The sequence below is a fragment of the Heterodontus francisci genome, chromosome 5, assembly GCF_036365525.1.
Source record: "Heterodontus francisci isolate sHetFra1 chromosome 5, sHetFra1.hap1, whole genome shotgun sequence".
NCBI classification, from domain to species: Eukaryota; Metazoa; Chordata; class Chondrichthyes; order Heterodontiformes; family Heterodontidae; genus Heterodontus; species Heterodontus francisci.
This window is the reverse complement of record NC_090375.1, coordinates 129117673-129143239: the sequence shown is the minus strand read 5'-3', so window position 1 is coordinate 129143239 and position 25567 is coordinate 129117673. Positions and strand designations below refer to the sequence as shown.

The following is a 25567-nucleotide window of genomic DNA, read 5'->3' as shown; positions in this document are numbered from 1 at the left end:
GCAGCCCCGGTAAGGTGTGAGGGTGGGGGCAGAGCATGAGTGAGGGCAAAGGGGGGTCTTTCCCGGGGGGGGTGGCCTTTGCAGCCTGGGTGGGGCCTTCTGTGGACCACAAGGTGTCCAATCAGAAGGGCCACCCCCCCCCCCCACCCCCCCAAGCCTGCAGGGAGGCTGCTGGATTTTACTGGGTGGCCTCCCCACGTGGAGGAAGGCCCCAGACTCACACCGCGACCCCCCCTCACCCACACCACCAGCCCCCAACCATACCGCCACCCCCCCTCCCCCCCCACCCACCGGTGGTAAAATGCCAGCGGTGGTGGGAAGAGGCCCTTAAGTGATCCTTAATTGAACACTTAAGGGCCTCAATTGACCTCTGGGGAGGAAGGCTTTTTTTTCCCCCAAAATATATTTTATTCATAAAAATCTGTAACAAATACGTTACAACACAGTTCAAATCAGCACCGAGTGCAAAGGAGAACAGTTTCCTTCAATACAGGAATGAGTTGCCTCACAACCCTTCCATTTCATTTTACATGCCATGTACATTTTGCAGCAAACCCATATTTTCTGGATACAGCCCGAGGGGTTTTCTATGGATCCAGCCCCTCAGTTCATCTTGGTGGGAGGACCTTACACAGTGGTCTTTCCCCATTGAGCCTTTGCCGCGGCTGCCCCAAGCTTTAATGCGTCCCTCAACACATAGTCCTGGACCTTTGAATGTGCCAGTCTGCAACACTCGGTCGTGGACAACTCTTTGTGCTCGAAGACCAGCAGGTTTCGGGCAGATCAAAGAGTGTCTTTCACCGAATTGACAGTCCTCCAGCAGCAGTTGATGTTTATCTCGGTGTGCGTCCCTGGGAACAGCCCGTTGAGCACAGACTCCTGTGTTACAGAGCTGCTTGTGATGAACCTTGACAAAAACCACTGCATCTATTTCCACACCTGCTTTCCAAAGACACATTCCAGAAGGAGGTGGGCAGCAGTCTCTTCCCCACCACAGCCACCTTGAGGGCATTGTGTGGAGGGGGTGACACTCCAGACGCGCAGGAAGGATCTGACGGGGAGAGCTCTTCTCACCACCAGCTAAGTTACATCTTGGTGCTTGTTTGAAAGTTCTGGTGATGAGGCATTCTGCCAAATGACTTTGGCAGTCTGCTCGGGAAACCATCCGACAGGATCCACCATCTCCTTTTCCCGTAGGGCCTTGAGAACATTCCGTGCAGACCACTGTCTGATGGATTGGTGGTCAAAGGTGTTTTTCCGCAGAAACTTTTCAACGAAGGATAGGTGGTATGGCACGGTCCAACTGGATGGAGCATTCCGCGGCAATATGACCAGGCCCATCCTTCGCAACACCGGGGACAGATAGAACCTCAGCACGGAGTGACACTTGGAGTTTATGTACTGGGGATCTACGCACAGCTTGATGCAGCCGCACACGAAGGTGGTCATCAGGATGAGGGCGACGTTGGGTACATTTTTCCCGCCCTTATCCAGAGGTTTGAACATCGTGTCCCTCTGGACCCGGTCCATTTTGTATCCCCAGCTGAAGCAGAAAATGGCTCGGGTGACCACCACGGCACAGGAGTGGGGTATGGGCCAGACCTGCGCCACGTCGAGCAACAACGCGAGCGCCTCGCACCTGATGACCAGGTTCCTACCCACAATGGAGAGAGATCGTTGCTCCCACATTCTCAGCTTATGGTGTACCCTGGCTACTCGCTCCTCCCAGGTTTTGGTGCACGCCCCGGCCCTTCCGAACCATATCCCCAGCACCTTCAGTTAGTCGGACCTGACGGTGAAGGGGACAAAGGATGGGTCAGCCCAGTTCCCAAAGAACATGGCCTCACTCTTGCCATGGTTAACTTTGGCTCCCGAGGCCAGTTCGAACTGGTCACAGATGCTCATCAGTCTGCGAACGGACAGCGAATCCGAGCAGAAGACGGCGACGTCATCCATGTACAAGGAGGTTTTAACCTGAGTGCTTCCACTGCCTGGGATTGTCACTCCTCTTATGCTCGAATCGTTTCTAATAGACTCAGCAAAGGGTTCAATACAGCAAAAGGCTGTCCTCGAACTTCCCTGCCTTGGTAAAATTCCATGGCAATGGGAAGACGACGGGCACTCCAGCCCCAACCTTCCCTCACCATTTTACACCCGCCCCGCCCCCTGCCTCCCGCCATCAAGCCCGTCCCTCGAGGGCTGGTAAAATCCAGTCCAATGAATATACAACTGAGAAGCCAATCAAAATGCACTTGTAATAATGCTGTTGAATCACTTGTTAACCTTCCAAATGAACATGTAACTGATATAAGCAACTAGATTGGCTGATCTGCAAATCAAAAGAGAACAGCCTTTGCAGCTTCCAATGCAGCAGGGAGACAGCTACAGAGCTGTGGCATCTGTTTTCAACAGACTACATCAGCCCCATAGATGGCAATGCTGAGCTCTCCACCAATGTTAAATTTTATACCTTTGACCATGGGAATTATATGCGATAGAAGCTTGTGTATCATTGGCCCTGATATTAACACAAAGGCATGTTCCGAGCTGGGATAGCGTGAGATTGCGTACATAGAACCCAGAAGAGAATTTTGCATGTCAAAATGTCCCATTTCAACTTGATTGGCTAATTACATTTTTCTTTCTGGGTTTCACGACTTCAGGCTGCGACTGTGGCTGTGATGTACTAGAGTTTAGAAGAATGAGAGGGGATCTCATAGAAACCTATAAAATTCTAACAGGATTAGACAAGCTAGATGCAGGGAGGATGTTCTCGATGGCTGGGGAGTCCAGAACCAGGGGTCACAGTCTCAGGATATGGGGTATGCCATTTAGAACCGAGATGAGGAGAAATTTCTTCTCTCAGCGGATGGTGAACCTGTGGTTCTCTACCACAGAAGGCAGTGGGGGCCAACTCATTAAATATATTCAAGAAGTAGATAGATATGTTTCTTAATGCCAAAGGGATCAAGGGATATGGGGATAAAGCGGGAACAGGGTACTGAATTAAACTATCAGCCATGATCTTTTTTGAATGGCGAAGCAGGCCAGAAGGGCCGAATAGCCTACTCCTGCTCCTATTTTCTATGTTTCTATGCACATCCGTATGATGTGATTTCAAGTTGAGTATTTAAAGGGCCAGTGCAAAAATTAAATTGGGAGGTTTTGGAAGGGGACAGTGAGAATTAGTAAATTCAGGTTGAGCAAGGCTAATTTAAGGTAAATTTAATGATGCATCTCTTGACTTACTGCCGGTTACAGTCAGGAGCAGGAGGCAGTTAATTTTTCCTAGCAATAGGTGCAATGAGAAGCCTCCAGCAGTGCAGCGATGCTGTGACCTTTCTTTTTCCCCTGGAGATCTTTCTGAAATGCTTCAATGGGTGTTAATACAATCACTAGCTCCATTATTCAGTCTGATAGCTCAGCTTTAGAGAAGTCACATTGGTTGCCCTTAATATGGCATTTGCTTATGAACTGGTCTATTGATTCCTGTGGCTGTTGCCTGTAGGACATTAATTCTAGGCGGTGAATTCTGAAATTCACTCATAATTGGAGCTGATGTTCCTGCACTTTCTATAACTTAGCGAGATCTTTCTGGTCCTTTTCAGATATGCCTGAGGTATTGATTCTGTGCAATCCCTCATTTCCAATCGCTATCATTATTTTTAGAGCTTGCTTCTCTGGTTTTACCATCACTTGGTCTGTGAAGCATAACTGCATTCTCTGTTTGAACAGTTGCAACTCATAGGATATCCATGGCTTTCCAGTTGATGTTGGGAAACTTGGAATCCGTCTTTTTACTGTCCTTTTGCTTTGAAGCTTGCTTTAAGAGCTAGTTCTGTGACTTTACTGTTTCCTCTTTTAAGACATTTTCTTGGCTGATTTGACAGCAGCAGCTTGTTTGTTTGTATTGCTTCCAGCACCTAAGCCTGTTTACATAGCTGTGCAACAGGTATTTCAAGTGCCTTTTTTTTGCTAGTTTGTTTATATAGCTGTTCAATAGTCAACTCTTATTCTGCGTGAGTGTTTTTTTTTAAAACTCTGGTTGAGTGAACCAAAGCCCTTCATGCTTGAGTGATTTAATGGGGTTTCTTTTTATAGCTTCAGCTGCGAGCTGCGTAAATGGAGGATTCCCATGCTTTTCAGTGTCGGGCACTTCCTGTGATGGTGCTGACCACCGATCAGCCTGGGTGGGGAGTCGAATCTTCTCTTTTTAACAGAGGCTTTGAAAAAGTTGTTTTTAGGCACTTCAGAGCTTTTTGAAAAAAAAAATCAATCTGCTTAAGGACTTCAAAGCTTTTTTTTTTAAAGCAGTATCCCTCACCCGTCGGCAGAATGACTCAGCCGATTTCCTTGCCATCTTTCGTTCAGCTGTGTCTTCTATAGCTTGGGGTAAATTCTTCTTTTTACCTTATTGTTTGAGCCAGTATTTTTTCAACTTTCTCCAGTGGCTGTAGGAAAGTCGTTTTCCTGTGGTCTTCAGTCTTGGATTCTGTCTTCTCACCACAGCTGCCACCATGCAATGAGAAGCTTTTTTTATGTTGTCTGATGTAACATAAATGAGATGTGTGGAGTTCAGTTTGATTGAAGATCTCAAATAGGTTTATTAACAGTTAACAACTATATACAGTACAGAGATAATTGTTTACATGACTTGCTTCTTGGTGTTACAGCAACAGAGTGGGACTGGCATGTAGTCACATGACTACATCCTGGCACTTAGCTCATTAGCATAATAGGATCTTAAAGGTATATTGCTCTTAAAGGCAATCACACAACAATGGGAGAAATAAATCTGCTGCTCTAAACCAAGAAGGTTGAAGATGGCTGAGGAGGTGAACTGCAGGAGAACTGTGTCCTCAGATACAATGCAGGAAGCAATTTAATGATCTAACCAGGGCACAAAAAGTGAGTACAGTTGCCAATTCACCTACATTTTGTGGTGTACAACACCCTCCCCTCGCTTTGTCTTGCCAAGAGTACTCTATCACATCACTCATCACACCCATGGGCATGTCCACAGACTGTTGCTCTTTGCATATGCCCAGGAGCAGAATTAAAAATTTATCTGACAGTCATGCTGACTTAATTTCATCAATGACTAAGCTATGAGAAGCTTGAGTATGCCCATTGTTACTTGCCAGGACTAATTAATATCCATTTCTTTTTTCATCCAGGGCCTTCACGCAAAGAGCAACAGTCTGTGGACATGCCGAGTGATGATTCCTCAGAGGACCTCATTCCTTCTGAGGGTGCACTGTCACAGGATATACAACCATGCATCAGCACAACTACACAAGTACACACACTTCAATGGATCCAGTTAGACCGTTAGTTAGGTTTACACGTAATTGATGCACAATTGAAAAGTGAGCATAAGCAAGACACAGGTGACAGGGACAGCTGTGGAGAGTCCACATCGGGGTGAGGAAGTGGACACGGGGAGGTCACATTCCTCTCCAAGCTCTGCTCAGCTGGACACAGAGGCTGAGTCATTGAGAAGGAAAATGATAGGGGTGCATCTTAGCAACTTTGTGGGGTATTGACACACCCACCCTCCACAATGGTGGAGAGGATGGAGATGTCCAGACTGCAACAGTAGTAGATTGGTATCAGAGGTAATAGCAAGATAGCCTACCATGGAGAGAATGGATGCCTCCATGGAGTTTCAGGCACAGGTCTCAAATGTGTCTATGCAGGTCATGACCATGGTTGTGCAGGAGATGTCTGCCGCTTAAAATAGGATGGCAGATACCTTTTCATGGCTGTACAGTGCATCACTGATCTGGCCCAAGTTGTTTTCCGTTAGAGTGGTAGGAATGATGTACTGCTATCCCAGGAAAGGGATGACAAAAGGGGACATGGAAGTGTGAACTCCACACAAAGTGCTCACACTATTCACCCTATACCCCACCCTCAGCCTGTACCTGACATTGCTGCCAATGGCCAAGTCTACTGCTGCACAGGGACAGGTGTAGCAATATTTAGCGGTGTTGATAAGGGCTCCAAAACCCAGAAGTTATAACCCAAAAGCATCTCAGCAGGTAGAGCAGAGATCTGAGCAACACTACCTCTGTTGAAACCACAGGGGATGCACCACATAGATGCAGTTGAAAGGTTATGTAATTCACCAAGGGTATGCACATGGGTTCTGATGAAAGGTCACCAACCTGAAACGTTAACTCGGTTTCTCTCTCCATAGTTGCTGCCAGACTAGTGCAGCATTTCCTACCTTTTCTGTTTTTACTTCAGATTTCCTGCAGCAACAGCATTTTGCATGTATATGCACATGGGTGTTTGACAAAAAGTTATTTTGTTAAGTTTCCTTTTTTGTAATGGCACATAAAATGTAATGTCTTTCCCATTATTGCGTCCCAAGTTAATTTTTAAAAATTCTTTCATGGGTTGTATGCGTCACTGGCAAGGCCAGCATTTGTTGTCCATCCCTAATTGCCCTTCCGAAGGTGGTTTTGAGCTATCTCCTTGAACTACTGCAGTCCATCTGGTGCAAGTACACCCACAGTGCTGTTAGGAAGAGAGTTCCAGGATTTTGCTCCAGCGACAGTGAAGGAACGGCATAATAGTTCCAAGTCAGGATGGTATGTGCCTTGGAGGGAAACTTGCAGGTAGTGGCGTTCCCATGCGTCTGCTGCCCTTGTCCTTCTTGATGGTAGAGTTTGTGGGTTTGGAAGGTACTGTCAACGCAGGCTTGGTGCGTTGCTACAATGTATCTTGTATATGGCACACACTGCTGCCACTGTGTGTCTGTGGTAGAGGGAGTGAATGTTTGTAGTTGGGGTGCCAATCAAGCGGGCTGCTTTGTCCTGGATAGTGTCGAGTTTCTTCCGTGTTGTTGGAGCTGCACCTATCCAGGCAAGTGGAGAGTATTCCATCACACTCCTGACTTGTGCCTTGTAGATGGTGGACAGGCTTTGGGGAGTCAGGAGGTGAATTACTCACCGCAGAATTCCCAACCTCTGATCTGCTCTTGTAGCCACATTATTTATATGACTGGTCCTGTTAAGTTTCTGGTAAATGGTAACCCCCAGGATGTTGATAGTAGGGGATTCAGCAATGGTAATGCTGCTGAATGTCAAGATGAGATTGTTAGATTCTCTCTTGTTGAAGATGGTCATTACCTGACTCTTGTGTGGCGCAAATGTTAATTGCCATGTCTTAGTTCAAACCTGAATGTTTTTCAAGTCTTGCTGTATACGAACTGCTTCAGTATCTCAGGAATTGCGAATGGTACTGAACACTGTGCGATCATCAGTGAACAAACCCCACTTCTGAACTTATGTTGGAGGGAAAGTCATTGATGAAGCAGCAGAAGATGTTTAGGTCTAGGACACTACCATGAGGAACTCCAGCAGTGATGTCCTGAGGCTTCGATGTCTGGCCTTCAACAATCACAGCCATCTTCCTTTGCACTAGGTATGACCACTTAATTGGCTGCTGCTGGCAAAATGCAGCCCCGGGTCCTGCCACCTCTGCTAAATCTAGCCTAACGTTTCAGCTCAGTGATCCTTTGTCATGACTGAGCGTACTTAGAGATGTAACAGTTTTTCAAACCAGGCAGGGAAAGGGGGGAGGGGAGGTAGGGACAAACAGGAAGGTCTGTGATAGGGTGGAAGTCAGGAGAAATTGAATGACAGGCGATGAAAGTGAAAGGCAAAGTGGTAATGAGACAAGTAAAGGAACAAAAGATGTGTCTAGAGAAGATGTAAATGGGAAAGCAGAATCACCATCAATAGTGACTGTCCAAAAAAAGCAGAAATTATGATTGAATTTGTTGAACTCAATGTTGAGTCCAGTGGGCTGTAAAGTGCCTAATCGAGAAATGAGTTGCTGTTCCTCAAACTTATGTTAGGCTTCATTAGAATAGTGTAGGAGGCCGAGGACAGAAAGGTCAAAGTGGGAGACTTAAAATGACTGACGACCAGAAGCTCGAGTTTACGCTTGCGAACTGAAAAGAGGTATTCCGCAAAGCAATCACCCAACCTGCATTTGGTCTGTAGAGGAGACTGCATCATGAACACAGTATACCAAATTGAAAAAAGTACAAGTAAATTGTGATTTAATCAGGAAGGAGGGTTTGGGGCCTTGGCCAGTGAGAAGAGAAGAGGTAAAAGGACAGTTGTAGCATCTCCTGCACTTGCATGGGAAGGTGCTTTGGGAGAGGGTGTTGGGGGTGATTGAGGAGTGATTAATTGTGTCGTGGAGGGGAACAGTATCTTCAGAAGGCTGAAAGGGGAGATGAGAGGAAGATATGTTTTGTGGTGACATCATACAAGAGGTGGTGGAAATGGCAGGGGTTGATCTGTTGAATGAGGTGGCTGGTGGGATGGAAGGTAAGGGAACTGGAAAATTTCATCAACTTTGTTTCCAATTTCCACCCTTCCCTAGCCTTCACGTGATCCATCTTCAACTCTTCCTTTCCCTTCCTCAACTTCTCTGTCTTCATTTCTGGGAATAGGCTATCTATCAATATTTACTATAAGCTCACTGACTCTCACAGCTACCTTGACTACACTTCCCCACGTCCTGCTTTTCTCTAAGACTCTATTCTATTCTCCCAGTTTCTCTGTCTTTGGTGCATCTGTTTTGATGATGCAATTTTCCATACCAGTGCTTCATTTTTTCCTCTCAACTGAGGACCCACCAATGCACCTCCCCCCCACCATGGTTGACAGGGCCCTCGACCCTGTCTGTTCCATTTCCCACACTTCTGCTCTCACCCCTTCACCCCCCCTCCCCCCCTCTCCTCCAAGGCCTGTTTGTGGCCCTTAGGGGCTGTTAGGGGTTGGAAAACGATGAACTGGTGTCTGTGGAGGGAAAATCTCCAAAGGAGTTGAGGTCAGTGACAGTCTTGGAAATCATGACTTGATGTTAAGTTGTTGGGTCATGGTTGAGGGGGAGGTAGAAGGAAGTGTCAGCAAGTTGGCAAGCAGCTTCTTGAACCGCTGCAGTCCATGTGGGGCAGGTACACCCACAATGCCGTTAGGAAAGGAGTTCCAGGATTTTGACCCAGCGACAATGAAGGAACGGTGATATAGTTCCAAGTCAGGATGGTGCGTGGCTTGGAGGGGAATTTGCGGGTGGTGTTGTTCCCATGCATCTGCTGCCCTTGTGCTTCTAGGTGGTAGAGGTCACGGGTTTGGAAGGTGCTGGCGAAGTAACCTTGGTGAGTTGCTTGGTCGAGGAGATGCAGAGGAGGGAAGTGCCCACAAACCACTGTAGGTGCTGTCAATGACACCCTGCACCATAAAGAAGCCCACTATCCTTAGCGAAGCTACGTGTTCATTCTGCATGCTTCTGCCTGATAAGAGGGAATGATATGTGTTCAGCTCTGGATGCATATCGAGCCTCAGTGAACTCCTTTACACAACAATGGATGGCAAACTGGGAGATTTTGCAAATATCGCCTGCACCATCCTGGAAGGAGCTCAACACATAAAAGCTCATGGCCACAGTCAACTTCACAGCCACTAACAATGCCATCCTCACCCTGCTCTGAGGCTGCAGTTCGTGTTGCAATAGGTAGCAGATTTTAGTGAGCAGCTTCTTGGTGAAACGGAGACGTCTGATGCACTGTTCTTCACTGAGACGAGGTAAAAAAAAAATGCTCCCTAAAGACTTTGGGTGACTATGGTCTCCTGCTGAGAGCCCTTCTCCCCCCTACTCCTCCTCCCTCTTTGAGCAACTCGTCCTCCTCTCTGTTGCTCTGCTCATTCTCTATTGTGCAGCTGGCCAAGGGGATACAAACTACCGCACTCACGTATGCAAGCAAGTGCATTTAGCAGAACTCTTGAAGTCAGAACCAAAACTTTCAGCACGTGCCGCACTACTCCCTGTAAACATCACCTACTTTAAATAGCAAAAATCATCAAACGCTTCTACAAACATCAGCAACAGTCAGTGGAAATAAATCAGCAACTAACTTGATAGTACTTGATAACTCCTTAAATAACATTGGTAGCTGGATTCTTCCGGCTGTTGAATGCATGTTCAGCTGTGCGAAGGTTAAAAGAGGTCATTAGTTGGAGCATTCAGATTCCAAATGGCACCACTGACATTAAGTCGGCGTTACACCCTGACTGACGCCATGATCTGCCTACTCTGCAGATCTCCAGCACATGGTTTCCACACCTGTGCTAACATCCTTACCAAAATGGTGCCCAGTGCAGCCAGCACCTGAAGTGCACGTATTGCGGCTGCCTTTTAGACCCAAAACAGCACCTGCAGCGTTGATAATATGGGTGCCATGCAACCGTGCTTTGTGGCACCAATGACTTCAAGAGTATCTTTATTAGCATTGATAACTAGGTAAGCCTTTGGTAAAGTCCGCAGGATAAGGAACTGAACAATTTTTCTGCTAATTATTTTAGCTACTGGAAATGATCTCGTCTACACAAGATTCTCCTCTCATTAGAGCAGCATATCAAGCCTCATTTTAAGTTTAAACTATTGAGCAAATTTATTAAACAAGTTGTAAACAAATTAATATATACGAGCAATATAATAAATATTTATAATAACATTTCTATTATCTAACATCTCAAAATAAAAGTTTACAATCTAGGTGCTAAACTATTCTTTTATTCTTATTCTTTCTTGTAATCATTTCTAATTATAGGAGCTAGCTAATCTAATTTATCTTTCAGTGAAGATTTTAATTGGCTGAAATAAACTACAATCAATGCTACTCGTCTCTGCTAATTCAGCTTAATGAACTGTACCAACCACTTAAATATCCTTTGAATAGCTGCCAAGACTTGTTGGATTTAAATAACTAACATTCAGATTCAAAACTAACTGTCATACACGTAACTGTACCACTCACACTGTATGTTTATAGTTGCTATATGTGGTTTGGGTCCTCTCCTTGTAACCTTTGCAACAAACCAATACATTTTGCAGTCAGTGTACTGATTTAAGATGGGCTAATTAGGTGGATTTTGAACACCTTATGTAGTGTGAATAAAACTGAATGAACATCTCGCAGAATTAAAACGATAGAACAGTTTCATTTTGTCACAATTAAGTTAAGATTTTTAGAAACTAGTTACACAGAACACACTGGAATTTCTGTTAGTCAAAAAGGAAATTACTTTTTTTAATGAATACTCTTGATTAGTCAGGAGTAATGTCCTAATGGATAATAATAAGCAAATCATTTTCCAAGGGATATAATTACAGCAAAAAAAACTCAGTAAAAAGTTATTATTTGTAATTAAGCGCTTTACAAATGTATTCTGGCCTCTTTGACTGTGACCTTGAAAACTGGAAGAGAGATTTATTGCTGTACAATAGGACTATAATAAACTCTGTACCAAAATAAAATGCTTCTGGACGAAATGCATTAATTATGGAATCATTAACCCACATGAAATAATTTATTTTTGATGCAGATTAAAAGTTGTATTTTACTGCACAGTAATTTGTATTTTGCTTTCAGATGATAAGTGTAATCCCAATATGATGAGCTTTTTTGAACAGACATTTCCCAGCACTGACTTTGACAACAACACCGTAAGCACAATCAATGCTTCAGGTGCAGGATTGCAGTGGGATAGTCAGTGCATTGCAGGCTTGGCGTTATTCCTTATTTGCATCTTATATTTGAGGTAATCACAAATATTAGTTTGATCGGTGTTACATTACCAGTGTACTTCTGCTCTGTACATCCTTTATACTGTGCTATTTTACAGCCACTCTTTCGTCAATTTAAAGCCCCTCAAGCCTGTTCCATCATTCAATTAGATATGGCTGATCTGTATCTCAACTCCATTCATTTGCCATATCCCATAATATATAGGAACATAGGACTTAGGACTTAGGAGCAGGAGAAGGCCATTCGGCCCTTTGAGCCATTCGATAAGATCATGGCTGATCTGGTTGCGGTCTCAACTCCACTTTCCTGTCTGCAGCACCACCCCCCCCACCACACCCCCGCGCCCCCCCCCCCCCCCGTAACCCTTGACTCCCTTGTTTCTCCAAAATCTATCTAACTCAGCCTTGAATAAATTCAATGACCCTGCCTCCATTGCTGTCTGAGGAAGAGAATTCCACAGTCTGATGACCCTTTGAGAAAAATAATCTCCTCATCTCTGTCTTAAAAGGGAGACCTCTTATTCTTAACCTGTGTCCCCTAGTTCTAGTCTCCCCCATAAGAGGAAACATCCTCCCGGTATCCACTCTATCAAGTCCCCTCAGGATCTTATGTTTCAATAGGATCACCTCTCATTCTTCTAAACTTCAAACTCCTAAACTTCTAAATACTTTGATCTAATAAAAATCTATCAATGTCAGTTCTGAAATTTTCAATTGACTTAGCATTTTGTGGGACAGAGTTCCAGGTTACCACTACCCTTTGTGTGAAAAAGTGCTTCCTGTTATCACACCAGAATGGCCTAACTCTAATCTTAAGGTTGTAAGGGAAATATCTTTCTGGACTCCCCAACAGAGGAAAAGGTTCCTCCCTATCAGGCCTTTATAATCATTTCGTCATCTTAAAACACCTTGGGCAGGATTTTTGGGCCCCGCCAGAGGAGGGAACGGATATGGACAGGGCCTGAAAATACTGGCGGCAGCCGGCATGCCAATTTCCTGACACCATTTCCGGTGCGGCTATTTTAGCAACAGGTAGCCGATTAGGCTTGTTAGGAGCCTTGTTAAGTCCAACTGGAATTTTCCAGTCAGCCTTAAGTCTCCCGCACTGTTGCTGGCCAGTTTAGGTGCTTGGAGGCACACCTTGACTACTGTGTACCATTCTGGTTGCCCTGTTATAGCCAAGATATCCATGTATTGGAGGCAGCATGGAAAAGGGTAACCAAACTGATAACTCACTTAAGAGGAGAGCTTGAAGAGACTGACATTGTTTATTTTAGAGGAGATTCAGGGAAGATGTTGTTCACATATTCAAGATTCCTAAAGGAATAGATAAATTGAACCCCAAACACATGTTTAAGATTGCAACAAACTGCAGGAGCGGGGCATGCTGGTTCACACTTAGAAGAGGGATGATGACCAGACAGTTGAGATTTAAGTGTATTATGCAGATGGTAGTGAATGTGGGGACCAGACTGCCCAGTATGGAAAAATGTTAAAAGAAGTTGGGAAAGATACATAAGGTATGGGACCAATCAGGTGGACATTTTCAATTTTCATTTTCCTCTGTTCCTAAGCCACTATTGATGTATTTTAGAGTCACAGTTTATTAAAACTGAGTACCATTGATTTTTAAACTAATTCTATTGATGTTACATTTTGTTAGCATTAGGAAGTCCAGCTGCACACAGAGGTTTAGCCACTCCATCAATAATCCAGACGCTGGATCTTTGGAAAGCGTATCAATACAGGAAGGCTGTGAAGAAGTGCATCGCTTTCAGGACAATGAAAAGGAAGGAGTTCATTACAGCTACTCTTTTTTCCACTTTATTCTTTTTCTGGCCTCCATGTACGTTATGATGACACTAACTAACTGGCATAGGTAAGAGGAAAAACAATATAATTGCATGACCACCTTCAGCAACAATCTTAACATTCAAAATGTAGGCCCCTAAATTACAGGAATCCAGGAGGGTATAGTCCAGGTGAATTGCCCATGGGAAGGAGCACGATTTGGGATAGAAACTGGATGGCTCTTTTGCCCACCTCCCCCACCTATCGTAGGACTGCTTTTGCGCTGTGTCTGGGGAGTTCTCAGGCTACCCCTGGAATTATACTCTAAGTAAGCACAGTGAAAACCACTGATAGCTGGCATGAGTTTGATAGTTGGCCTTCAGAAGGCATCAAACTTTGTCCAGGCACAGATAATCAATCCCATAAGTTTAATTACCTTAAACATTAACAGAAACATTTCCCTTCATGGAAAAGAAAACATAATGAGCACCTTCAGTTTGACACTATAAGGGCCACTTGTTCTGATATTAGAGCAGCGAGATGCTGCTCCAAATTTTCAATCGACAATCAGGGAGGGACTTCTGTTGCACTTGTACAGACGTGGACCTCTCGTCCCAAGTATCCAATATGTGACTTGGAATAGATTCCACATCTTTGGTTTCAGGTGTGTGGAAGTCCCACTCTGCTGCATTTCCAGTTGCAGAGCAAGGACTCCAAAGTTCAGGACTATACTTTCCATTTTTTTGGTAGTTTATGAATCCATATTTTACATTTATTTATATTCTTTGAATGAGAATAACATCCATAAAAACTTGGGACTGGATTTTGTGTAGGAGGTGGGACTCCTGGTGCTGGGAGGAACCCCGCCTTTGCATTTTCGTTGCCACCTGGAGCAATCCTCCAGTGTTTGTCAATTAAAGATTCACGAGCCGGGATCCCCGTCCCTTTAAAGACGGGGACTCCGCCTCCATGAGCTGCCAGCCAATCAGAGAGCCGGCAGCTCAGCAGTATTGACAGCGCCACTGGGAACAGTGGCCACTGCCGGCACTGCAGAGGCTTCAGACCCAGGCCCAGCACTGAAACACTGGACAAGAGGTAGGTGAGGCAGGGACGCTGGGGCCAGTCTGGAAGGCCCCAGTGAGGGGTGTTTGGGGGGTGGTCGTGAAGTCCAGGGGGAGGGGGATTCTGGGAGGTGCAAATTGTTCCTGGTGGGCGTCCTTCGTAGGCCACAAATTGCCCACAGAGGAGGGCCCTCCCAAGCCCGCAGGGAGGTCGCCTCATGTTGTAAGTTAAGATCCCAATGGCAGCGGGACTAGGCCCATAATTGACTATTAATAGGCTACTTCAGGGCCCTAATTTCATTTCTCACTGACAGTTATGTGATGTACATTTTTCTGCCTCAATGTGTTTTCCTGTTCATTTGCAAATGACTTTACTATCTTGTAATTAGCTCACACTTATAAATATATTGCAGGTATTTGCCATTGTAACAAACTAGTTTTCTTTGCAAAACTTTTTTTAGCCATTTGCAACAAAGCTGAATATTTCTGATTATCAACCCTCCTCTAGAATCATAGAGCCTAGGGTCATTTATGGCACAGCAGGAGGCCAAGACCATGCTGGCTCTCCTTTGAGTTAAATTAGTACATGTGAACTTCTTACTAATCATAAATAGAAATTCAAACCAAGATTCTTACTGAGGCGTCAGAATTACAACACAGTAATGGCAGACGAACACAACACATCTGTTTGACATTTCTATTTTCATAACAATCACAAATAAGGCCATCTCCGATCACTTCCTTGTATCCCTCTCCACCCACATCACCATTCCCTGTACCACCCTGGAATAAAGCTACCCCACTATTCACTTACAACTGCACTTTCAAAATCCCAACTATCTAGCGTTTGGCCCTCTGTTCGCCACAGCCACGCCTCCACCTTTGATGCATAGTCCCCACCGAAACCATGGGCTTGATTTTCAATCCAGGGTCAGGTACCTAACCCCTGAATAATTTCCAGGTCCCGACCTGTGCCCCATCTGCGTCGCTCACACAACCAAATCTTCAAATGTAGATGCCCCAATTGGGCCGGTGGCAAGTTCAGCACCTAATCAACGGTGCTGAGCTCTGCCGGGCAGCAGGTGTATGATCGTCAAAGGCAGCTGTCAGCCATGACGGGACCTGCCAATGCCTTACAGAAGAGAGGAGGCAGGACTCTGCACAGAGAAGTGGCCAAATGGCTAACTACAATGTATTGTGCCTAATCTCATACAAAAGCCCCTAGTGGCAAAAGCTTTCCTCATAAAAAAATTACATCTGATGAAAGATCACAGACCTGAAATGTTAACTCTATTTCTTCTCCACAGATGCTTCCAGATCTGCTGAGTATTTCCAGCACTTCCTGTTTTTATTTCAGATTTCCAGCATCCGCAGTATTTTGCTTTTATTTTTGTGCACCAGACTATTTGGGTTTGGCGATTTGTGAATTAAAAATTGCCTTCTGGACCGCCTCGGCCTTTAAGAAGCTCCTCGTGGAGCTTAATAGACCGTTAATTGGGGCAAGGGGGTTCCCAACATCCCCCTCTCCCCACCACAACCAACTCCGCCCTCACTTTGAAAATACCAGTACATCCCGGAGGTGTTGGGACACTGATATGTCATCTGGGAGCACTATTTTCAAAGCATGTCCTCTCCCATTCTCATCCCCACAGGTGATTGAAAATCCCAGCCCATTACTCTCTCTCATCCTGCCTGTTGCTTTGGTATAGCTCTCATCTCCACTCCCTTAAGTCCAGGAACACAGACTTGAATGGATATGGTGGACAACAACATTCACCGCCAGATATGGCTGGACCACGTAAAGCATTATTGAGTTCTACTCTCGTCTGCCAAAACTGCTCACTATTCCAGGATCATCCTGGAATGCAAAGATAACCTGCTGCTTCTTTTCTTTACTGCAAACTGTCTCCTTAAACCCCTCCCCCCATCTCCTCCACCCTCACCTCCAACAACAAGTACGAGGAGCTTGTGGACTTCCTGTACTGCTTCCCTCCCTTCCACTAGCCCACCAGAACAAACTCCCTGTCCTAGCCCTGAACTCGCATCTTTCTCTAGCTTCTCTGCTATCTCCCCTCATGCTCTCTCCAAGCTCATCTTGTCTATGGCACCAACCTCCTGCTCCCTCGACCCTATTCCCACTAAGCTGTTGATCACCCAACTTGCCTTTCTGGTTTGCATGTCAGCTGATATTGTTAACGTTTCTCTCTCTTTTGGTACTGTCCCTCTCTCTCTGTCAAATCTGCCATCATCACCCCTCTGCTCGAAGTAACAACATTTGACCCCACCATCCATGCCAACTACCACCCCATCTCAAACCTCCCTTAACTCTTTAAAGTCTTTGCCTCTGAAATCTGTGCCCATCTTTCTCGCAACTGCGTATTTGAATCCCTCCAATCTACCCATCACAGTACTGAAACAACTCTTAAAAAAGTCACAAATGCATCTTATTGACTGTGACGAAGGTAAACTATCCCACCTCCTCTTTCTCGACCCATGTCTGCAGTCTTTGACATGGTTGGCTACACTATCCTCCTCCAATGGTTCTCCACCGTCTTCCAGCTGATTGGGACTGCACTCGCCTGGTTCCATTCTTACCTTTCTAATCATAGCCAGAGAATCACCTGCAATTGCTTCTCTTCCCACTCCTGCACCATTACCTCTGGTGTCTGCCCAAGGATATATCCTTGACCCCCTTCTATTTCTCTTCTACATGCTGCCCCTCGGTGACATCATTCGCAAACACATCAGTTTGCACATGTATGCTGATGCCTCCTAGCTTTATCTCAGCACCATCGCTCTTGACTTCTCCATTCGAAATTATCCGACTGCTTGTGCTGAAGTTTGCCATGAGTGTCAAGAACCCAATGTCGGGACCATTTCTGGGTTCCGACCCCACGAGTTTCAGTAGCGCACACACCGGTTTAATTTTACGGCCAATTAGTAGGCTGTCTTGTGTTTGGCATCCAATTAGGGATGGTGGTGGCTGCAGAGGCGGGAGGGCCAATCAGAGCGCCTGAAAAGAAGGGTCGCCTACAGCCCCATTGTGAAGGCTGTTGAAGTGCTTAAGCAAACAATGCTTATATCAATATTCTTTTCCAGTGTAGTGGCAAAGTGAAGATTTGTCATGGAGGAATCTATTCCTCTGAATCCCATTTAAAAACTAGTTTACAAAAAACACACCTCGATTCAGTGGAAATTTAAAATCTGTGATTGAAGTTTTGCGGAAAACCTAAAAACAGTGTCTCCATAGGAAACCTCACCTGCAGACAGATCCACCACATAGTGCTGGGCAGGAGGGATTGGCTGCCAGTCACATCATCATTTTTGCACCTCCATCTTGTGCTGTTGATCTGAGTGGAGCAGGAGAGGGCCCAGCATTATGTGGTGGATCTGTCTGCAACTGAGGCGCATCCATTTGCAAGGCTTTGCAGGAAGATAGCCTAAGGATTGCTAGTTTGGTCTTTCAAAGTTAGAACTTCATATTCATCTCATGACACTTTGACCTCCCGCTCTGCTCTCTTCTTCTATGAGTAGGTGAGCTGCAGACAGAACGAGAGGTCCCATGTCTCATGTATCGACGGAAAAATTACAGTCTGTTCAAGAAATGTCCACTAATTACATCAATAATTGTCTTAACTATCTGCCCACCACTGCCAGGCACTTTGCTATTATTGCTGCACTCCTGCCTCTGGGAAATGCACGAGGAGGCGGGACCACATCGGGGAGCCAGCTCGATGCTTTCCCTTTAAATTTCCTGACCTTCCCCGCCTCCAAAGCTGCCTCCATCCAGTACTGGATGTCAGACAAAGGGTAGAATTTTCCTAGCCCCATAGAAGCAGCTTTGGAGGTGGGGAGGGTCAGGAAATTTAGAAAGAACACGTGGGCCTCCATGGGGCAAGGAAATTTCTGCCCCTTGTCTGACGTCCAGTACTGGATGAGCAGAAATTTCCTCCATTAAATATTGAGAAGATCAAAGCCATTGTATTTGCTCCTGCTACAAATTCGTTCCTTAGCTATCAACTTCATCCCTCTCACTAGCAACTGAGGCCAAACCAGACTGGTCGCAACCATGGCGTTATATTCAACCTCAAGAGAGCTTTAGACTCTGTCTGTTCGCCATCGGTAAGACTGCATATTTCCACCACCGTAACATCACCCAACTCTGCACTTGCCAGTGCTCATCTGCTGCTGAAGTCTTTGCTGCCTCGAGACTTAATTCCATTCAGCTTCTGACTGGCCTCCCACATTCTAGTCTCTATAAACTTGAGGTCATCCAAAACTCTGATGCCCATGTCCTTATTTTCACCAAGTCCTGTTCACCCATCACCCCTGACCTATGAGAATGACTGCCCTTGACATCAAGGCAGCATTTGACCAAGTGTGGCATCAAGGAGCCCTGGCAAAATTGAAGTCAATGGGAATCGGGGGGAAAATTCTCCACTGATTGGAGTCATACCTAGTGCAAAGGAAGATGGTTGTAGTTGTTGGAGGTCAATTATCTCAGTCCCAGGACATTGCTTCATGAGTTCCTCAGGGTAGTGTCCTAGGCCCAAACATATTCAGCTGCTTCATCAATGACCTTCCCTCCAACATTAGTGGGAAGGTTCGCTGATAATTTTAGTGTTCAGCACAATTCATGACTCCTCAGATACTGAAGCAGCTCATGCCCACATGCAGCAAGACCTGGACAACATTCAGGCTTGGGCTGATAAGTGTCAAGTAACATTCACGCCACACAAGTGCTAGGAAATTACCATTACCAACGTGAGAGAATCTAACCAACTCCCTTTGACGTTCAACGGTATTGCCATCGCCCACCGTCAACATCGTGGGGGTCACGATTGACCATAAACTGAACTGAACCAGCCATATAAATACTATGGCTACAAGAGCAGATGAGAGGTTGGGAATTCTGCAGTGAGTAACTCACCTGTCTCGCCAATGCCTGTCCATCATCTACAAGGCACAAGTCAGGCATGTGATGGAATACTCTCCACTTCCCTGGATGAGTGCAGCTCCAACAACACTCAAGAAGCTTGACACCATCCAAGCCAAAGCAGCCCACTTGATTGGCACCCCATCCACCATGTTATATATTTATTCCCTCCACTACCGATGCATAGTGGCAGCAGTGTGTACCATATACAAGATGCACTGCAGCAACTCGCCAAGCCTCCTTTGACAGCACTTTCCAAACCTATGACCTCTACCACCTAGAAGGACAAGGGCAGCAGACACATGGGAACACCACCATCTGTAAATTCCCCTCCAAGTTACACACCATCCTGATGGAACTATACCGCCGTCCCTTCACTGTTCGCTGGGTCAAAATCCTGGAACTCCGTTCCTAACAGCACTGTGGGTGTACCTACCCCAAGGACTGCAGCAGTTCAAGAAGGCAGCTCACCACCACCTTCTCAAGGGCAATTGGGGATGGGTAATAAATGCTGGCCTAGCCAGCGATGCTCACATCCCAAGAATGAATAAAAAAACTCATCTAATTTTTTCCTCTTCAGCATCCTCAATTTTACTTGCTCCACAATTGGAGGCTGTGCCTCCAGCTGCCTAAGCTCTGGAATTCTCTCCCTAAACCTCTCTTCCTTCCTTTAAGATGCTCCTTTTCTGACCAAGCTTTACACCATCTCCCCTAATATCTCCTTTTGAGGCTCAGAGTCAGATTTTGCTTCATAATGCTCCTGTGAACTGCCTTGGGATATTTTATTTTGTTAAAGATGCTATATAAATACAAATTGTTATTGTTGTTTTAATGGATGTGTTAACTTATGAATAAGTGGAAGGAATTTCAGTCATATAGTACCTGGCACATCCTCAGGACATCCCAAAGTGCTTCACAACCAATTAAATGTTTTTGAAGTATATTACTGTTACAACTTGGCTCAAACTGGAGACATTTCACCTGGATTGTAAGCATTTTATCTTGTGTAAACATATCTGAAATTAACTAAATGTACCACCATATATATCAAAATTTCTACCCTGACATCATTTACCCATTCAACCACTTGCTGTAAATCAGGTAGTAAATCTGGCTGCTTGTTAACTTCCGATAGGACAAGGCACAGAGAATGGGAGGATAACACAAGAACACAAGAAATAGGAGCAGAAGTAGACGATATGGCCCATCGAGCCTGCTCCGCCATTTAATACGACCATGGCTGATTTTGGGCTTCAATTCCACTTTCCTGCCCACTCCCCATGTCCCTTGATTCCCTGCAAGACCAAAAATCTATCTATCCCAGCCTTAAATGTATTCAATGATGGAGCATCCACAACCCTCTGGGGTAGAGAATTCCAAAGATTCACAACCCTTTGAGTGAAGTAATTTCTCCTCATCTCAATCCTGAATGATTGACCCCTTATCCTGAAATTGTGTCCCTGTGTTCTAGGTTCCCTGACCAGTGGGAACAATCTCTCAGTTTCTACCCTATCAAGCCCTTTCAGAATTTTGTATGTCTCAATTAGATCGTCTCTCATTCTTCTAAACTCCAGAGAATATAGGTCTAATTTACCCAACATCATAGGACACCACCTCATCCCAGGAACCAATTTAGTAAATCTTTGCTGCACTGCCTCCAGTGCAAATAGATCCTTTCTTAAATGTGGAGACCAAAACTGCACACAGTATTCCAGGTACAGTCTCACCAAAGCCCTGTACAATTTTAGTAAGACTTCTTTATTCCTGTACTCCAATCCCCTTGCAATAAAGGCCAACAAGCCATTTTCCTTCCTAATAGCGTGCTGCGTCTGCATATTAATTTTGTGCGTTCCTTGTGCGAGTACCCCCGAGTCTCTCTGAATGTCCACACTTACCAGTTTTACACCTTTTAAAAAATATTCTGCTTTTCAATTTTTACAACCAAAGTGAACAGCTTCATACTTCCCTACATTATACTCCATTTGCCATCTTGTTGCTCACTCACTTAACCTGTCTATATCTCTTTGCAGCCTCTTTACATTCTCCCCGCAGCGTACCATTACAATGACTTATCTTTATATTGCAAGAAGGTGGTGACAATCTCCCATGAGCAAGATTTTGAATATACTAACTTTGAAAGCTTTGTGTCAAAAACATTCCTCAAAGCGAGGTTTCTTTTTGGCAATATTTTACTTTCCAACATTCTGTTTTTGCCTACATATAATATTGCTAGAAAGAGCAGTGTCTGTAGCTGGAATTAGAACAGGGTGGCATGTGGTGCTCTACCACTTTCAGCTCTCTACCATCTTGATCCTGCTGAGCAGAGGCCCTGAAAACTGGCTCCATAGAAAAAAGTAATACGTGTAGCCAGAGGGGTAATTTTCAACTTCGCTGCCTGTGTATTAATCTGGCAGAGTGGGTCAGCACTCATGAAATGAAGATTATGGCGGGTTATACAAAGGACAGACAATCCACTTGCAAGCAGTAAAGTTGAAAATTACCCCCCGCCCCGTGGGCTGGATTTTAAGAGCCCGCCGCCGATCTTGACGATGAGCTGAAAAAATATTGGCCTGCACATGCAGACCGCACGCCAAAGGGCCGCCGCAATCTCTTATGTGGCGGCTTATTTAAATAGCTGGGGTGGCCCACCCCTCTCAATCATGTGGAGGGGGCGGGCTATCCGTTGCCGGCAATGGCGTCAGCTGCCTGTGTGCAGGCACTGGTGCCTTTTTTGAAGGGCAGCCAGCCCTGCCAGCATATTTAAATTTTTGAAGATACACTTCCCAAAATTTATGAAATTAATTTCTCACACCCCTTTCCCACCCCCTAATAACAATTACATTAACTATTTGCACTACCCTCTCCCCCAAAACCTTTTAAATCTGACCTTTCCCCCTGCCCAAAACTCCACAAAGTTCATCCCTTCCCACCATCCTCTACACCCATTACGTTTATTTGGCACCCCCCCCTCCCACACTGAAAATTTTAACTCCTCTCCGTCCCCATCAATGTCACGCCGTCTTTCCCCAGATGGGGAATTGAAGGCACGGGAGAGCCGGCTGCCGTGTCAAAGATTGTGGCGGGCCTGAAAGATTTCAATTAAGTTTATTTAAATTTATTAATGTCATTCATTTAAATATTGAAATACTGTTCCCGTCGCCAGCGGCGGGGGTGCTGCCACAGAGCCTTGTCGCTAATTCGGTCACTTGCTATTGTAGATTATATCTATCAGGCTTTTAAATGGATATAATGGCTCGAATGCAATAAATTCATGAGTGTCCTTTAAGTATTAAGGAAGAATGTCAATATTATTGACGATATATGTGGTAAAACAGTAAACAACAGGGTTAGACAGGTAATTTGCTCCTTAGAACTCTGAGCTGTTTCCTGAAGTGCCTCCACTGTGCTTAGCAATTTCTATCACACATGCGGTCATTTGACATATGATTATTGAAATTATATTGCTATAAATTCATTATAAGCTTATAAAACGATATAGGAGACAAATTAGATCATAGCATGTGTTCCAAAGGATACCTTTCATCATGATTTTGCTGAAGTTGCTTTTAATGTGAGCCCAGTCCAATGACTTTTCAAGATCATGCTATATCTTTGTATATTGATTATAAGGGAATGTACAATCACAATTATCTATTTTTACAAACTGACAATGTAGTAATGAATTAAATAATCTTTTTTCGGTGACAGATTTAAAACTTTAGTTTTTCCTCTATATTTTGTTTGTGGATTACAAAAATAGCCCTGGGAAACTTTGGGATATTGGCTTATCGAATATATTTGGCTAAAATTCATCTTTACTTTAGCAGAGATGATAACTGCTTTATTTTAAATAGGTTAATGCCTCTGCTAATGTTTCAGACAAAAATGTTAAGCATATGTACACAATTACCCCATAGAATAATTTCAGGGCCACACTTTATAGAGGAGCTCAACGATTTGAAAACAAATTCCCATTTTAATTTAAATGATTTTATTGATAAAACCATTATTTCTGATCAAATTCTTGAAGGTTTATGGCAATTGATAATAACTTTTTTGCTTTCCATATACAGTCATAGTCCTGATTTTAAGAGTATATCAAGCAGTTGGATTGCGGTATGGATGAAAATTGCCTCCAGCTGGGTTTGCAGTTCCCTTTACATCTGGACAATTTTGGCTCCTCTGGTTCTTTCCAAACAAGATGATTTTGAAGAACACATAAACTAGTAGCGAAGTGAAGTAAAAGATAACCACATGGAAAAGGAGTCCATTTTCCCAACCCTGAGATAATTCCTGAAGCATATCTTAGTAACTAACAATTTTAGTCTAATCTAAATGAAATGTACATTTTCAATAAATGTTATTAATCTTTGTGGCCAAAGAATTCGTGCCAATTGTTAATGAAGAATAATTGCAGGAGCTAATAATTTAACCATGAGTAACCATCTAGTTGGACAGCTGATGCAAATCAGGCATTCCTCAAATGTGAGGGATAAACATTCAGCTGTTTGTGAGAGAAAGTGAGGTAGCAATATATATACCAGCAGTGAGACATAGGGGGGAATTATATCCTGGCGGCGGAGGTCTCGACATCCGAAGAAGCCGACACCGAGATCCCCACGCTGCCTCTTCTATGGAGGACCAGCCAAATTTAGTGCCAATCAGGCACTTAAGTGGACACTGGTGGGCCTTCCACAGGAGTAAGGACCCCGTGGCCAGAGATGCCACCCTTGCAGAGCTGCCGGCCAATCAGAGGCTGTGGAGGCAATGGCTGCTGCTGCAGGAGGCCGAGGAGCATCACTGGAACCAGGCCTCAGGTAGGTCGGGGCGGGACGCGTCTCACGGGGTGGGGGTCGTGGGGGTGGAGAGTGGGGTCGGCAGTAAGGGCAGGGTGATGGCTCTCAGCGCACCCCCCCCCCCCCACTTCCTGATGCCGGGTCCCTCATTCAGGTACTAAGTGCCTTTTAACAAGGGAACCCGCTCCCTCACCCTTCCCCAAGCCCTGGAGCCGAGAAGCAGCCTGCATGGTTTTTTGTGCCATGCTTCCCATGCGGCGATAAGGCTACCCGCCGCATGGCTAATTGCAGCTGCGGCAGGAAGAGGCCCTTAATTGGGTTTAATTGCCCTATTAAGGGCCCTAAATGGCGGCAGCGCCTCCACCCCCACCACAGGGGAGAGCATAAAATTCCCCCAAGCAGTTAGAAAGATCATTGTAAGAGAATACCGAAAATAATAAGCCAAATACAGAATATGTGTCGAAGGCCACATAGATTGATAATCATATATAGTCATTATGGTCATTACTAGTTCTGAGGTTCTTATTTCCAACCCTAGTGTTGCTCAGGTCTGTAATAATCCTCTCGGGGTCTGTAGTAGTCATAATGTCTCCTGAAATTATGTTATTATCCAATAAATAATACAATAAAATATATTACTCATTGTAATGCTTTTAGATTATTGAATGGCAATATTATTGCAGCTTCCTCATTATTCTATGTTATTATCATAGATACTTGAATATAAATATTGTAAAACAAATTATGTCAATAAAGTCTGCTCATAATGTCCTATAAATTTAAAGTTGATAGATGCAGTTGTGAGTTTCAATGCTGTTAAGTGTATTGTTAATACCCATAATCAGAAAAGATTTCTGATTTCTGCCTTGAGTAAGATCAGTGATGAAAGTCCAAATTAGGAATGCTTGTGATTTTTGTGTTTAATGATGTCCAGCTCTCAATATATCTATGTAAGTATATAGTAGCTAGAATATTATAAGCATTATTTACTAAACCCTGTTGATTATCGTATGTTCTTGTTGCAAATCCCGTTATATATTTCGGAATGTCTTGTAGCAAAACTGCAAAGCTTACATAGTAAAAGATTCTCTTGCAGCACAACTTGGAGAGCAGGTGCATAATAACATTTCAGCCACTACTTTTCTTTTTTTTAATTCATTCTCAGGTTGTGGGTGTCTCCGGCAGGGGCAGTATTAATTGTTCATCTCTAGTCGCCCTGAGAAAGTGGTGGTGAGCTTTCTTCTTGAATTGCTGCAGTCTGTATGGTTTTGACTCAGCAATGATGAAGGAATGATGATATATCTCCAAGTCAGCATGGTGTGTGACTTGGAGGGGAATTTGGAGATGATGGTGTTCCCATGCACCTGCTG

The 25567-nt window shown here is 44.6% G+C and overlaps 1 protein-coding gene across 1 annotated transcript in view; it reads left to right on the top strand.

The window, feature by feature from the left end:
- LOC137370282 (serine incorporator 1-like) overlaps nucleotides 1-24206 on the top strand; it is an 82797-nt gene extending 58591 nt beyond the window's left edge. Inside the window, exons 9-11 of the mRNA XM_068032659.1 lie at nucleotides 11459-11627; nucleotides 13277-13492; nucleotides 23475-24206. Of these exons, the coding sequence (XP_067888760.1) occupies nucleotides 11459-11627; nucleotides 13277-13492; nucleotides 23475-23628 (539 nt within the window). The 3' untranslated portion in view covers nucleotides 23629-24206. The remainder of the gene's footprint in view (nucleotides 1-11458; nucleotides 11628-13276; nucleotides 13493-23474) is intronic.
- Nucleotides 24207-25567: the final 1361 nt, after the last annotated feature.